General features: G+C 27.1%; 1 protein-coding gene and 1 long non-coding RNA gene across 2 annotated transcripts; one reads left to right on the top strand and one right to left on the bottom strand.

Moving 5' to 3' along the window:
• Positions 1-2,702: 2,702 nt before the first annotated feature.
• LOC106689340 (leucine-rich repeat-containing protein 28) lies at positions 2,703-12,840 on the bottom strand. The gene is made up of 5 exons (XM_014434304.3): positions 12,453-12,840; positions 12,164-12,377; positions 8,698-8,840; positions 4,231-4,433; positions 2,703-3,474 (listed from the first exon to the last, which is right to left on the bottom strand). The coding sequence occupies exons 1-5, from the start codon at positions 12,615-12,617 to the stop codon at positions 2,994-2,996; spliced, it is 1,206 nt and encodes a 401-aa protein (XP_014289790.1). The 5' UTR covers positions 12,618-12,840; the 3' UTR covers positions 2,703-2,993.
• Positions 12,841-13,004: 164 nt separating this feature from the next.
• Positions 13,005-15,950, top strand: LOC136797193 (uncharacterized). Its single transcript, XR_010845024.1, has 3 exons — positions 13,005-13,321; positions 15,584-15,614; positions 15,698-15,950. It is a non-coding gene; the product is annotated as an uncharacterized lncRNA (long non-coding RNA).
• Positions 15,951-16,341: the final 391 nt, after the last annotated feature.

Consider the following 16,341-nt stretch of genomic DNA (forward strand, 5'->3'; position numbering starts at 1 on the left):
TATAAGCTGTATCAGGATCAGCAGATCATAGATAAGGAGGTAATAAATAATTGAGCTTAAGAGCAACAGAAAAGTTCATAATTGGCAAAGTTGACCTTAAGATTCTCTACGGTAAAGGAAAAAATTGGTATTTTATAATTTTTAAAGCTAGTGCAGTGTATGTTGATTAGGAAGTGATCACTCTCAGAGTTTAAAGTCCTTCTAATCTTGGTGAAAATGTACCCCCTATTTTTCTGAATAGACATGGTTTAGTTGGTCTAAGCGAACTTGAAAAATATGAACTTTAAAAGGCATTCAATATTCCATGAATTTAAAGCTTTCTAGATTCAATCAATTGTTTACAATTAACAGCTCTGTTATTTCTGAGAAACACAACAAAATATTGTTTTAAAAAATATCCTAAGCTTGTTTTTGCTGCCTATATAATTAATTGTTTAAATCCATCATTTGGATCAACATCAACATCAATCCATCATTTGGATAAAATTTTCTATGCATAAAAAATATTCAGAATAATGATCAACAGCTCATTTCGACTGGGCCATATTTGCTTTTAGTTAAGTGTTTTGTTTGCTCTACTGACCCATAAGCAAAGGTAGCAAGGATGAAGGATACAATATCGGAAAGTTTAATTACGAACACCTGCTATCTATATTATTAACTATAAACATCGAAACTTATTCTTCATCGTAACTTTATTGATAAGAAATAAATATTCTGTCTAGTATTTGGTGTATAGAATTAAAATATAAACATAGTTTTGTTTTTTTTCATTTACTTTAAAATTTTTTTGAGCTTTCAAAGAAAGTCAAAGCTTTTCTGAGGTTAAAACTTTTTTCTGTCAAAAGAAGTGAAACAGGATAGCTATTTGATGCTTTAAGAATTGTCATTGTGCATAATTAATATGTACATATTACTTTGGGTAAATTTTACAACTAGATTCAGAGGCCATTTGTGGCCAAGTGAGTTAAAGCGTCGGCTTTGGCTCCCTCGTTACTGCAGTGGTGCCAGTTCGAATCCAGCCAGGAGGGTCAACTATTATTTCTGTGGCGGTCCCATGAAATGAAAACTTGAGCCTCCACCATGGTCAGAATAGGGCAACTCCCTGTAGATATACCCTCCCTCCATATGTCAGATATGACCAGCAAGGGAATCATATATAAAAAAAAAAATTGGGTACATAATACTACCGAGTACCTATTTTGGTAGGACTTGATATTGTGAAGTAAAATTTATGACTTAAAATTCAAATGTCTATATATTAAATAACAGCTCCAAATCTTTTGATTTGAGATAAAGGTAAAAAAAATAAAAGTTGAGTTGAATGAGGGGCTATAGAGAGTTGTAAATTTATAGAAGCCATTATTTGGCTGAACCATTCAAATATTTAATATTCAGAATTAAGTTTACGTAAAATAAATTAAATTTTTTCGAGTTGTTTAATTTTTCTTTTGGGTCAATGATTAAACCTATACAGGTTAAATTTTTCAGGAATTGGTGAAAAATGCTCTTATTATTTTATTTAATTATTTTTACTTGTAAAAAAATATACTCTTGTACAAAATAAAAGTTTTTCTTCAAGGTATATTTTATGTTCTGATTTTTATTTATATCTCTGATAATTTGATCAGATAACACTTCAAAGTAGAGTCAGAAAAATGAGTCATCAATAATCTAAATATTAAGCCAAGAGTAGATATATTTTAATTAAAGCTAATTTAGCTAACTTATTTCATCCCATGGACTATATTGTTATATATGTAGTTGGAACGATAATACGAATAATTATGTTTGTACCAGTTGTTCAGTATGCAAAATCCAATTAAACATCTTACTACTTGTTTGAATCTTTTTAAAATTTATATTTTCAATCTTTTTGAGTGTGAAAACAAATTAACATTTTCAAATGAATGGAATATGGTCCGGATGCAGTAAAAAAAAAAAACTCAAATAGTAAATGATTATACTATTTTTATTGAGCCAATGTTTAGCCCCACATTGCAGGGCTTTTTCAGGGCTAAAAAAGATACAAACACTTGACATAGTTACAAACAAAAAAGAAAAACCATAAGTGGAAAATAACAGGGGTATACAATGAAAAGTAAAATATAATAAAAAAAACTAAAGTTAAATTAAATTAAAGGTAGTTTTTTTTTTTTATTATATTTTACTTTTCATTGTATACCCCTGTTATTTTCCACTTATATTTTTTTCTTTTTTGTTTGTAACTATGTCAAGTGTTTGTATCTTTTTTAGCCCTGACGAAGCCCTGCAACGTGGGGCTAAACGTTGGCTCAATAAAAATAGTATAAACATTTACTATTTGAGTTTTTTTTTACCGCACCCGGACCATATTCCATTCATCTATAAACACGGTCAATCAATAATCTTCCAGTATTCCAAAATTTTCAAACTCGTTTTTTTTTTCTAAATAGAAAGTATCAACATTGATATTGAAGATAAAATAAGAAATAAATAAAAACCAAATTTCCTCTATAAGTTCAATATATACGATAATGTTTTTTTAAAATAAAGTTGCTTTATGTTTTCTAAAGGGAGTTCTAAAAATGTATTTTAATGGCACTAAAAATGGCATTAAATAGCAACAATCCTAAGTTTAAATTGACATTATTAAATAAATAAAATACATATTAAATTATTTCTTAAAGAACCTTCTTTTTTCATAAAACATTTAAGGCCAGTTAAAAACAAATTTAAACTATTTATATTAAAAAGATTTCACATAAAATTGCCATTTTTTCTTTATAGAAATCAAATTAATTTCCTTCTTTCCTTTCAAACAATAAGTTATATATTTTGTCGTGATCATTCTAAAATGTAATAAAAATCATTGTTTTTGTTTGTATTTCTGACTTTATCAAATCCATTTAAAGATTTATAACAACTATTATCAATTCATCGTCTATTCTTAGTTCGAAGAAATGTTCAAGAATCATTTAGTTTTTAGGAATTCTACAACCTTATTTGTACGTTTAACCAATACTCCATTTAATAAGTTCTACATTCATTCTTTCATTATATTCTTTGATGAAAATTTCATTTTCGATAAACTTTAGACTGCAGTTCTGTGTACAGAAACACATAACTGCCAAAAAGAATTCAGGCCATTCGGGTTTTAAGTGGAGTAAATATCGTGGGAATACCCACAAAACCGCTTCAGTGAAAATTGGTCCTGAACAATATTGACATGATGCGACAGGACCAGATGAAAACATTGTCGCTAATTCCGATGGTATGTCTTCGATATCTTCAATACACAAACATTCTCTCAAGTCGTGAATACAAAAATACAAAGAATATCCTATTCTTAATGCCAGTTCATACAATGATGGAATAAATCTGGTATTCTCATCGTAGACCTTTTTCAACATTGGTGGAAGAGCTATCCGTGTATTGAATGAAGGAATTTCTAAGGTGTTGCCACAGGAAATATCCACATTTTCTTTACAACATCTATAAATCAGAAAAAAATACACAATTTCAAAAAATGTTACAACTAGAAAATCTTTAATTAAAGATTGAAAACTTAATGTAGATTAGTTTACTTCAGAACAAAAAAAGTTTCAATATATACATAGATATTGTTAAAAATAATCGAAAAGATTGAGATTATCAACAGTGAGAATATTAAATAAAATGAAAGCTTAAGAATTAATGTTTATACTGACTAAGATTGGAGTTATATTTCTGAGTGCAATTATCTCAAGACAAGAAATGCTTATTAGATATAATTGAATGTAAGAAGACAGAGACAGAGCATAAAGAAACATGAGAAATAATAAAACACAATGTTTACTAATTTGGTTTTTTACTTTTCATTTACCCAATTATTTACCATCAAGTTTTATTTCTTCCTAAAATATCTCTGCTAGAGTTAATAAAATAATATTTATAATATAATCTGATCCACTGACTTCTTTACAAGTCTAGTAAAGGTCAAAAATTTTATTTTTATTTCTCTTCAGAAATATTTTGATGTTATAAAAAATAAAAAAACTTATGGAATTTTCAAACATATAATGTGTACAGTAGTAGCCAATTATACATAAATTAATAAATCAATTTGATTTTCATATTTTATTATTTTTTCACCAAAAATTATCATTTTGTTTGATATACTGAGATACATTTATTATGAACACTTTATTATGATAATTTTTTTTAAATTTTCAAAACATTAAAATAAAAAAAGTAAATAAAATATGTTACCCAGCACAATTGAAGTGCCAAAGATCGCAGTTGACAAGCATTGTACTATGAGACGTCATTGAACAGCCCAAATCATATGACACATAGTTTAAGTACTTATTGTTTGCAATGGACAGCATTGGTTTATTCAAAAATTTTACCATAGGTAAGTATTTTAGCTGATTCCCATCAAGTGAAAGATATGATAAGTTAGACATGTATACCTGAAAATTATTTATATGTTCATTAACAAACAGAGATACCACCAAATTCTCTATTTATACCAAAATATGTCATGACAAAAAAAACAAGTGAATCATAATTATTGATATGCTAATAAATACTACAAAATGATACTCTCCAGGTCATCAGAGATAGTTTAAACCTGCAAAAAAAATTTCCATAACATAAAATACTTATTACTGTTGTATACCAACAAAGTACCAATCACACAGGTCTATAAAATAAAACTTTTTGAAATTTAGTTCGAAAATTTTTGTGTTTTTTACAGTGCTGAAACCTAAAATGAACCCCTTTATCTCCATAACTAACAGATTTTTTGCTAATTCATGATATGTAATGCCAATTTTGTAACTCAAAAATAAAAAAAGTCTTGCATAGCACCCAGGATATCCAACCAATCAATTTGAAATTTTCATGGTATCAAAATGACATTGGAATATATCCAATGGCACAAATTGGACTATACTGGGTTTATTCAAATTTGAGATATAAGACAATCTATTTATAATTGTTTAAATACATTATCCGAGAAATTTTTAATTTCCTTTAAATCTAGCAAATGTGTACCTAATTCTTATCATCAGAATGAGAGAAAACTCATCTTCCCAAAACATTGAAATTCAGTCAATGTGTAGTAGATCTAGGAAAATGAGCAAACAAATTCACTCTCTCCATTAGGTGAGAAATATTTTAATTATTTTTTTTTAACAGAAAGGATACTGTAAAAAAAGTTGAGGAAATTGATTTAAACATTGCTATGACATTCAGAAATAATTAAATAAATAGGTTAAAAAATTGCAAATAAAAAACTAACTTTATATTTCAGGGGGCTCATCAACCTTCAAAACTCCTTATGTATGAATCTCGCAAGAAAAAAAACATTGAAATTTTTCTCACCTGCCAGAGAGGATGAATCTGCTTACATATTCCTAAATCAACCCGAAATGTTTATTACTCCTGTATACTTAGACTGAATTCAAATATTTTGGTAATGTTGGAAAGATGAATTTTCTCTTATTTTGATGATAAAAATTAGTTAGACATTTGTTAGATATAAAAGAAATTGAAAAGTTTCCAGAAAATATATTTGAACAAACCTATTAGAGTCTGATTTGTGTCATTTGGTATATTTTAATGTCCTTTTGATGCAACGAATAATTTAAGTTGATCGGTTGAGTTTCCTAAGAGCTATGAAATATTTTCTTGATTTTTATTATACAAAACTGGCATTACATATCATGAATTTGTGAAAATCCTATACATAATGGAAGAAAATGTAATTTTAAAATGTTTTTAATTTCAGCACATTAAAAAACTTATCAATTAGTAAAAATTATTAAATCAAATTTTCTTGTATCTTTGTTGATTCTGTCTTCTGTCTATCCATCTGGTTTTTGGCCTCCAACATGGTCTTTTGCAACATTCCCTGCCCATCTTAACCTCCTTGCTTTTATATCTTGAGATATTGACTGACAAATCTCTGTAAGCAGTTCACTGTTCATTCTCCTCCTCCATCTGTTAAGGCTCTGATCCCAAATTTCTACTGTAATGGTACGGAGAACTTTCCGTCCAAATCTCTCGATTCTGCTTTCTACGTACCTGTTAGAATCCAGGTCTCGCAGCCGCATATCACAGCTCGCTTAATCATGGCACTGTACACCTTTATTTTCAGATTTTTAGAGATTTCAGCATTCTTGACAGAAAGAAGGCTCTGTTCGTGCTTGTTATAAGCTGGTCCATGTCAGTCCTTTGATTATTTATTGATGTTATTGTGGAGCCAAGGAATTTGAAACTTTCTACCTTCTGAAACGATTAGCCATTCATGCAGACCATATTGTTAGGGTGTTTTTTTTCATATAATAATATAATAAATATATGATTATCATATATTTATTATATTAATAATATGAACCAAATATGTGAGCTTTTTTTGACAGAATGACACCATAGAATGCTCTATGGAATTCTTTCTGTATAGAATCAACTCCATAGAATCTGTCTTTGTATTTTCAATATTGATTCTACAATAATTTAGTGTTAAGTGAATGGTTATTAAGAACAAAATTTAGATTTTTGAAAACTGATATGTTTTTACATCTCTGTCATATTTTTGCAAAATACAATAACATTTTTATTTTCTTGTTTATTATACTATTGAATAATATTTAATTTAATTATGCTATTCATTTTTGTGAAATTATAGTTCATATTACTAGTAAATCTTGATATGATTAGCTAGTGAAAAATAAGAAATGTAAACATTTGATTAAATGTTTTCGATAAGTCTTTCAAATAATGCATCAATTGTTGTACAACCTCTTGTAATACTTTCTTTTCTGATGTTGAGTTTATCATTCATAAAAGTAATTTATCTTTTAGGAAATCTATTAACAGCTTAGATTCTTCATCTGCAGAATTTATATTGAAACCTTCACTTAATATTATTGGAATTAGATGTAAATTTTCATCCTTCCCTATTACTTGAGAACCTTGTGGTGTATATGGCAAAAGTATCATGTCTATAAAGCTTGACAACTCTATTGCTTGCTGCTATATATTCTTTATTTTTTTCTTTTATGTCCATGATGCCCATTGTAATTATATTTGAATCATTTTATTTTTGATATATTATAACACTGCAATCTTACTGATGGGCATTTGGTTTGTGAAGTTATTTACTATTATTTGTTCATTATTTTCCATCCATTTTTCACAGTTTAATTCGTTCAAGCTGAACATTCCCCTCACGTACAGTATGTAACTCTAATTTTTAGTTTTCAAGATATTTTAATTCAAATGTTAACAAACTAGTTTTCATTTCATTTCTGGTATCTTTTCCAATTTTCACCTTTTTATCTCCGTTTAACATCAAGATAAAATTTTGAATTATAGCTCATTACACAGAGGATGAAATACTGAACATTTCCTTCACTTAAAGTTAATTGACAGGTTCAAAAACTCGTTATCATTTCATTTTTAGCACTATCTTTTCCATTTTTGCCTCTCAATCTCAGCATCAAGATACAATTTGGAGTTATAGGTCATAACAAAGAGAATGAAATTGTGAACATTTCCCTTATTTACAGTATGCCACTTCAATCCATTTTAATCTAAATGCAAAACACATCGAGCATTGCCCACAACCACTTCCGTTTCATCTCAAATGTTCTCTCATTTCATGAAATCAATTTACTCCTAAATAAATTTTTATTCCTGAGTATCAGAATGTTAGTAAAGAAGTTTCACTTCAAAAGGTAATGATTTTGCAACAAAAAATATTGTTAAAAATAATTTTCTGATATTGGAGTTATTCATTATGTCAACTGAAAAACTCATATCTTTCTATTCAGATATTTATGGATGAATTTATATTTTTTATTATTGCTATTAGTTTGTTTTGAGTGGAATATTGATTTTAAAGATAGTTTAGATTGCTATTATTATTATAAAATAGAATATTACTATATAATAAACCTAAATAAATGTTTAACTGCTGTTTGCATAATTTTGAAGTAACTCTGGAGATAGATAGCAATAAATATCTGGCAAGAAATTAAACATTCAATTAACTGGAATAATGTGTTTCATTGCAGCTTCAGCATGTCTAAAATTATAAGAATTTTTATACTGTAAAGAAGTACGATTGTAAAAAAAACTAAATGTAAAATATCTTCTAAATGCAGAATTTTCCCATAAATTTTTAACTAGACATTTTTTGTTTCAAATATATATAAAACTGATGTCGAAAGTTTGACAGTTTAGAATTAAAGAACTCCATTAACTGTTTTTGGAAGAAATTCATTCACCTCATTATAATTTAGTGCAGAGACTGATAATAAAAAAAATTAAATAAAAGTTGGAAAATGGACTTGGCTGGTGTAGGACAGAGAATTGTTTTATTATTTGATTTGTAAAACAGTAGATAGCGACACTATGACACTGCTTCAGACAATGAGACAGCATGGCTTTCCTTTGTATGTATTGCATTGTATATAGTCAGGTGTGTAGGAAACATACTCTTTGTCTTTATTTATAAAACCCTCCCTACAATCCCCAACAAACTTGACAGAGGGTGAATTCAATCATAAATATTTTAATGAGGAAAAAAGTAATCATCATCCAGACTATGTAAAACATTATCAATTTTGTAGCCAGTATTATCAGGTCTTATAATATAAAATACAGCGAGAAAATAAAAAAAAAAAAACTGTTCATTAAAATAAAAATATAATGTTACATACTTACTATGTTGTTCGGCAGTGCAGATATTTTATTTTCATCAAGAATAAGCTCTCTCAGGCTGTTCAAGCTACAAACTTCTTCACAAATTTCATGCAACTGATTTCCTTTCAAGTTAAGCAGTAGAAGTGATCTTAACTTTCTGATCTCTAAAACAAAATAAGATTTAAAAATCATCTGAACAAAAAGACAATTTAACCATTAAACTGTTCAAGACAAATACAAAATTGAATGTACTATAATATGTACCATAACCCTGTTTTTACCATTTTTGCTTCGTATTTAGCAATTATATGTTTTTTTTTGGTGACCGGTATAGGCTGAGGCATAATGCAGAGTTGTGCCAAATTTAACGGATGTGGTACAATATACTATACTCTTAAGACTGCAGTGGGCTGGACATTTCACAAGAACGGATGGTGAATTCATCCACTCATTCAGAAATTATTGTTAGAGTGTGAAAGGAAAAAGGAAGAAAGAACAGCCAAGATTGGGATGGGCAGACGAGGCTGAAGCCGATGTATAGAAATTTCTAGAAACAAGAGCGTGGCTGACTATTAAGCAATACAGAGAGGAATGAGGTGATGTAATGATACGGCAAAGACCCACATCAGGTTGTAGTGCCTGTGATGGTTATGATGGTTATCACAAGATAAATAAATTAATTTTACTCATTTGATTGCATATATTTGTGGTAAATTTAATTTTTAAAAATTAATTAAGACAAATAAAAATAGCTAAAATGACCAGAATAAGTGACTTCTATAACCATGCAATATTAAGCTTTAGAATTTAATCTTCATAAAATATATACATATACTTATATATTTTTTTAAATTTTCGGTTGGCTGCAAAGACCTTGCAGATCTTTGCCCGTCCGAACAAGCCTTTTCCATCCCTGCCTGTCTTGGGCTACTGCTTTACAGCTTGCTGCATCCAGCTCTTTTGCATCTTAATTAATTATATTGATCCATCTGGTTTTAGGCCTCCCATGTGGTCCCTTGCTTACAATACTGGTAATTATTGTTACGCACTGGTCTGTCTCAATTAGTTGATCATTCATTGCGGTTATAGTGGAGTCGAGGTATTTGAAACTGTCTACTTTAAGAAACGACTTGCCATCCACACAGACTATGTCATTGACGTAACCACATCATAAAGAACATGATGTGGACCATGTCATAAGTCAAAATCGGACTTTTGAGATATTCAACATGTTAGGGGGTATGTTCTTTAAATAATTCGGTGAGGAATAGCGGTAATACTTAGCCACTACACTTTCCAAGAAAATAAGTTGATATTTCTTATCAAAAACTTTATAGAATTTTCTCTAAAGATTAAACAGAAACAATCAATACACTATTACACACTCAGAATAAGTCAACTAAAATTAAATTCTTGATTACACTATCTCCTCACTTAGCAAGTGATAAGTGTTTTATGGTTTTAGTCATCTTACCAAGACTTGATAAAATCTAAAATGAGGCCTACTGTTAATGTAGCATTGTTATGATTTTTTATAGTGTATTCTATAAATTTCAATTGATTAATGAAGCTAAAATTTAAATAATGCAAGTTAGCAAATACTTTTGTTTTGTATCATTACCTAACACTTTATTTATGAATTTCATCCTAAAAATCCCGAAATCAGAATTTTGGATTTATTTTGTTTTAGCTTTTGTAAATGTACCAATTTTGGCTTGAATAAAATAAAAATATATATTATTTAATATGTTTTAAGTAAGTGCATTGTTTTCTTCAAAGTTGAAGATCTTGGATTTAAAACACAAGATCCACAGTGAATGAAATAATGTTTAGTAACAATCTCGCTTTCATCAACACCCATCTTAGTGTTAAGTTAACTGAACACAAACAATTTCAGGAAAACAAGTTTTTTTGTTAAAAGAAAGTTTCAGTGTATGAAATAAATTTAAAGAAAATATAACTCGGGCACATAACCAAGTAGAAACTTCGAAAAAATGGAAAAGGTCCTTATGAAAAATTTGGGGCACTCTACTTTGAAAAACATTTTAAATTAGAGTGATTCAATAGTTCTCAGCAATGTTTACCTCTACCCAATAATTATATGTGCAAATAAATTTGTTTCCATTATATTTTTGGTAATATTGAAGGATCATTTTATAATTATAAACAATAGAGGATACATATGGTAATTAATCTTAATAAAGGACACACCTCTAACTAATTCATCTGCTTTTTATTGATGTTTTATGTTAATATCTTCAATAAGTTATCCTTTTTCAATATAATTATTCCTACTTTTCTTTTCTTATTGATTTTAACTTTTTATTTTTTAAAAAGCGTTTCATTTTAAACAATATATTATTAAATAATTTTTATTATAATCCCTCCTCCAATTTTTTTCCTTCTTTAAATGTGTTTTGAGTACATTAGTTATATATTTAAATATTTTAACTGCCTTATTTCATATTGAGAAATTGTTTTGCGGCATATTTTATATTTTCACTGGATATTTTACAGTTATTTATTGTATATCATATGGGCTATTCTGCAATTTTTACTGCATAAAAATCAAAACTCTGGTTATGACAACCCTATTGCTATTTTATTAAAATAAGTTATTAAACATTTTAACTTTGTAAAATTTTTCATCAGTTATCATTATTTACAACTTAATACCATAATTATTTTCACTAATTTAATATTAGATATCTTTTTATAGCTACTAGAGTTAAGAATGTGAACAAAAATTTTATATAAATTTGTTAATAAAAGGCCCTAAATCACTTCTTTTACAAAACATATTAATGGCTTTATTGATTTATTGATTTTTAAATTTGTTTTTTTCATTTCAGAAACACGTAAGACATTGTTTACTGAGAATTATGGAAATTTATTGACTCAGAGTCAGTTCCTTCCAACAATATTTTGTCATTTCACTGGACTTTCTAAAACACTAATAGCGATTTCTAAATTCCCACCAAATAAGAGTTTATGATTCACATGTGTTGTTAAATTTACTTGAAATAAAAAAAAACATTTGTTACAAACCAAACAACTAATAAAACAGAAAGGGGGAGGTTATAATAAATTATTAATTTACAGTATGCCTTGACTACAAAATAACAAGTTTAAATTATAAAAATTGTAAAAATATAACCCACTTCATAACTTTATTTACATTCATGGCCCTGAGCAGTCAAATATTTTTAAACATTACCCTGGATGAAAATAGTTTTAAATTTAGCAATTGAATAATCTATTTTAAAATTATATTCAAATTCCTGACAAAAAAATGAATCATTTTATTGATTTTGAAAGTAAACTGTATTTCAAATACTAACATTAAAATGAACCAATGAAAACACAAACTGAACTATCCTCACTTGATAACAAGTAATTCAAAACATTAGTTGGAAACATTTAAAAGAAAATAGTTCATGTATACATAATTATTATACACCATTTAGTTCAAAAAATATTTACATACCTTTTGGAAGATTCTTTATGTAATTGTATTGTAGATTCAAAACCTTAAGATGCTTCAAATCTCCAATGGAAGGAGTCAAATCACACAAACAATTGTTTTGCAAATCCAGCGTAGTCAATGACAACATGCCTCCTATGCTTTTAGGCAGTTCCGAAATCCTGTTGCCGTGCAGGTACAAATGCCTCAAACTTCCTAGCTTATCCAACCAAACTGGCTGAAATGTAGCACTGAATGTTTATTGTTAGGCATTATTAAAGACGAATCAAACATGATTACTATTCATACTCACTAATTGTTTCAGATCATTACATTTCAAGTACATTTCTTGAACATGTCCACCATGATAGAGAATTTCAACAGGCAACTTTGAGAGACCTCTATAATTCCAATGCAGGGTATACTTGTCTTTCAATTCATATATAACACCTTTGTCCATATATTCACCAATATTCATTGTAACTAAATTATCAGGTACTTTTTATATTGATAAATCAACTGTACATATAAAACTGAGTATCAAATGTGTACTAATATGTCTAAATATAAACATTTGGCTAAAAGCCTGTGTTTAATTGTAAACATTCATGTGACTAATTTAAAATATTTTTTGTTGTGCAGTTTACAGAAGGTCAAAAAATGAATTTAGATATTTGAGTCTATTTTAGTTTAAAGACCAGATTTTATAAATGCTGCCAAATGAGATTTAGAGGAGTACTGAATTGTGACAAACAAAAACAAATGAAACAGAAAAAAAAAAAAGAAATTATAACACAGTATAAAAATTATAGTTGAAAAAACAATAAAAAATGGCTTTACCCTATCTTTGAAACATGTTAGTCAATAATTAAAACTTAAAAAGGCAACACTATTTTTAAAAATAACTGGGGTCAACATAGATTCAAATACTTTATAAAAAATTGTAGAGAACAAATAAAATCTAAGAGAAAAATAATAAAAATTTCTAGAATTATTATATTTAAATTTTCATTCATTATAGCCAACGGTAGTTTGATAATGATATTGAATTAGTTAAGAATTATATAGTAAGTTTGTTTAATAGGTTAAATTATCTATATAACCTATATCCCTTGGCAAAATAAAAAAAAGTTAAGGTTAGAAATCCCTAGAAAATTGGATGCATCTCATGAAAATAAAAAGGTGATATCAGTTAATTAATATTTTTAATTCATAACTTTATCAAAATTATCAAAGGGAAAATTTAACCACATTAAGCCCATTTTTTTTTATATATACAAATAAAAACTTATCTAAATTTAATTTTATATACATGCTTATTTTAAATTTAAATTTTTCCATTAGCCATTTTCAAATACTTTTATTTTAATTTTGCAATACATTAAAATTATCTTCAATTGAACAACTCTTGGATGTACTTTTTGAAATATTTTGTTATAACAACTGCAGAGATTATTTCTAAAAGGCACTATATTCAAAATTGTAATTTGGAGAAAATCTTGCCTGAGAAATCTTAATAAAAGTAAGAAAATCAATAAAAGTGCATAGAGTTTTTTGCAGCTTAATTTAATTTTTATTTGAAATATTAGTTATGGATATCAACTAAATAATGATAACAAAGCAGGAAATTATAGTACTAAGTGTAAACAACCACAAAATGTTATTTGATTACTGTTAGAACTAAAGGAATTTGATTTTCTTACTGTTAGAACTAAAGAAATTCGATTTTCTTACTGTTAGAACTAAAGAAATTTGATTTGCTTACTGTTAGAATTAAAGAATTCGATTGGATGAAACGTTTTTCTTTGTCTGACATTCTTTTTTCAAATTATTTTCTTTCTTTGCTTCTAAATGAGGACAATTTAATTTTATCACCTTATACTGTTTTATTATCATTTTTATCTCTATCAAATAGTTGATATCTATTTTAGCATTCTTTATTAAAAATTTATTTTTAAGTGAAATTTCTTTAGGTGTGGTAGAGTAAATTGTTCTGGATCAAATAAGGAGTGAAATACTCACCCTTTACAATAAATAAAATAGAACAAAAGAGATTCATTTAATAAGAAAAGTTTTCTTGAATCAAATTCCATTTTTTAATTCTGAAATAATAAAATTGTCAATAAATGCTAGAACCTTAGAAGTTTCAGTTTTAACATGTGAGAGATAGAGTCTCAAACATACATATTTTTTTTGTTTTAAGAACTTAGTTTTAATAAAACAAAACATACTAAATAACAAGAATATCTTATTTATATATTTTATTCTTGTTCTTGTGTTATTATAATATGTTAATCCATAAATAACAATTTCCATAAAACTTCCAATTGATTATTAATCAATTGTTATTATTACTTAATAATTTCCAACAAATATATTATGACCATACATTGGTGTATTTCTATTAATATATTTTATTTACATTAGGTTTATTTTGTGTCTCAAAATGTACTATTTAATATAATATTTCAAAATATAACCCTTTACATATACAAAAATATTGACAATATTTAATAATATTGAAAAAGCTTCAATGAAAATAAAATAATTTTGATTTCTATGAATTTTATTATTCTCAGTATTACTGTTACAATCTACCCCTCACATGGTCAATAATTTATATGTATGCTAAAATGTATTGATGAGACTTGAAATAGAGTCAATAATATTAATGATGTAAGGGACCATAAGAATAACTAATCTTTAGAAATCAAACTAAAAGTACATTAAATCCAAATGGCTCCTTGAAACAAATTATAAAAGCTTTGGAAAAAAAAAAATAATTGAATGGAAAAAACTAAATATACAGCCAACTTTGTAGTCCAAAACTTTAAGAGGCTATAGACACAGAATGATTCTCAAAACCTCTATTTATTCTTCCAATAAAAAAATACACACACAAACACACACACACACACACACACACACAAAAAAAAAAAAGTATATTTCTACTTTTAAATGACACTTTATTATTCAGTCAACACTTTAATGTTTGAAGATGTCCTATTTTACCAAAAACTAATGGGAGGAAAATGTAAATTTACTTTTTTCACAGTTTTTTATAGTATTAAAAATTATATTATATATTATATATTTACTATAAATTTTTAATTATTACTCTGTAATTGCAACAAATTAAAAAAAAAAAGTACATATTTAGCCAATTCAAAGCATTTTTTACCTATTCTCTGGTCTATTCTCTCTAATCAAATGGAAACTAGTGGATTTTAGGTTGTATTGAAATCTATTTATTGTATTTTATAATGCTCTCTCTTTCTTATTTTATAATTTTCTCACATTGCTAATTTAGACTTTGATAAGATAGACATAATTTTTTTACCAATATTTTGATACCATGTCAATCAAAAACTTTTTAAGTCATTAGAACTAATGTTTTCACTGAATAGATTTTAAAAAGATTAATTCATCCTGTAAACATTCCAGGAATGTAACAAATTATCCAAAATGGAAAGGGGTGGGTATATACTTATTAGTTATAACAAAAACATTCATATAGTCTCAACAATTTTTTATTAACTTTACACTCCAGTGTTTCAGCCATTCCAGCCATTTTCAAGGATCTATCAATTCAAATTTTTAATTATGTTTCATTCATTATAAATTAATTCCAAAAAATTATGAAAAATGGCATTTCCCACCTTATTCACACAGCCTGTTAAATTCTAGATCACCTGAAGAGGTATATCATAATTTTTTGTCTCTGATGCTACTTCACTACTTCAATCAATGTGATATTATATAGATGGATTTCATTGTAGGTATAAATGAATCAAATAATACAATAAATAAATTGTAGGTATAAAGATTAAAAATCTGGAGTTTTTTTAAAAAATATTTTCTATCCTGTTTCTTTACTTTGTTTTATACAGATAAATATCTCAACATAGGAAACAATGAAAAATATTTAGTTGATTTAGGTTGCTCTTGTTATGTTGGTAAGCAGTAAAAAAAAAACAAATGAATGTTTAGTTTAAATTTACATTTAAAAGGAAGGGGTTTGTAAACAAATGAATGTTATTATTGTCATAGATTCAAAAAATCTTTTTGCTAAAACTTATTTATTTAAATTTTTAGTTCAGAGTGGTACCAATGGGTAGTTTCTCTACATCCTTTTATCACTCCACTATGATCTTACCAAATTCACTATATGTATTTTTATGTAAATACGGTTGTAAACATAA

Source organism: Halyomorpha halys, unplaced genomic scaffold (assembly GCF_000696795.3).
Source record: "Halyomorpha halys isolate HHAL.00 unplaced genomic scaffold, Hhal_1.1 Scaffold4.1, whole genome shotgun sequence".
In the NCBI taxonomy this organism is placed as follows: domain Eukaryota; kingdom Metazoa; phylum Arthropoda; class Insecta; order Hemiptera; family Pentatomidae; genus Halyomorpha; species Halyomorpha halys.

What these genes read in the sequence shown, in the direction of transcription:
- LOC106689340 (XM_014434304.3), bottom strand. Translation starts at nt 12,617, where the DNA reads ATGAATATTGGTGAATATATGGACAAAGGTGTTATATATGAATTGAAA. An exon ending in GTAATGATCTGAAACAATTA is followed by an intron (nt 12,378 to 12,452) that starts GTGAGTATGAAT and finishes GCTACATTTCAG; the next exon opens with CCAGTTTGGTTGGATAAGCT. An exon ending in TGGCACTTCAATTGTGCTGG is followed by an intron (nt 3,475 to 4,230) that starts GTAACATATTTT and finishes TCTGATTTATAG; the next exon opens with ATGTTGTAAAGAAAATGTGG.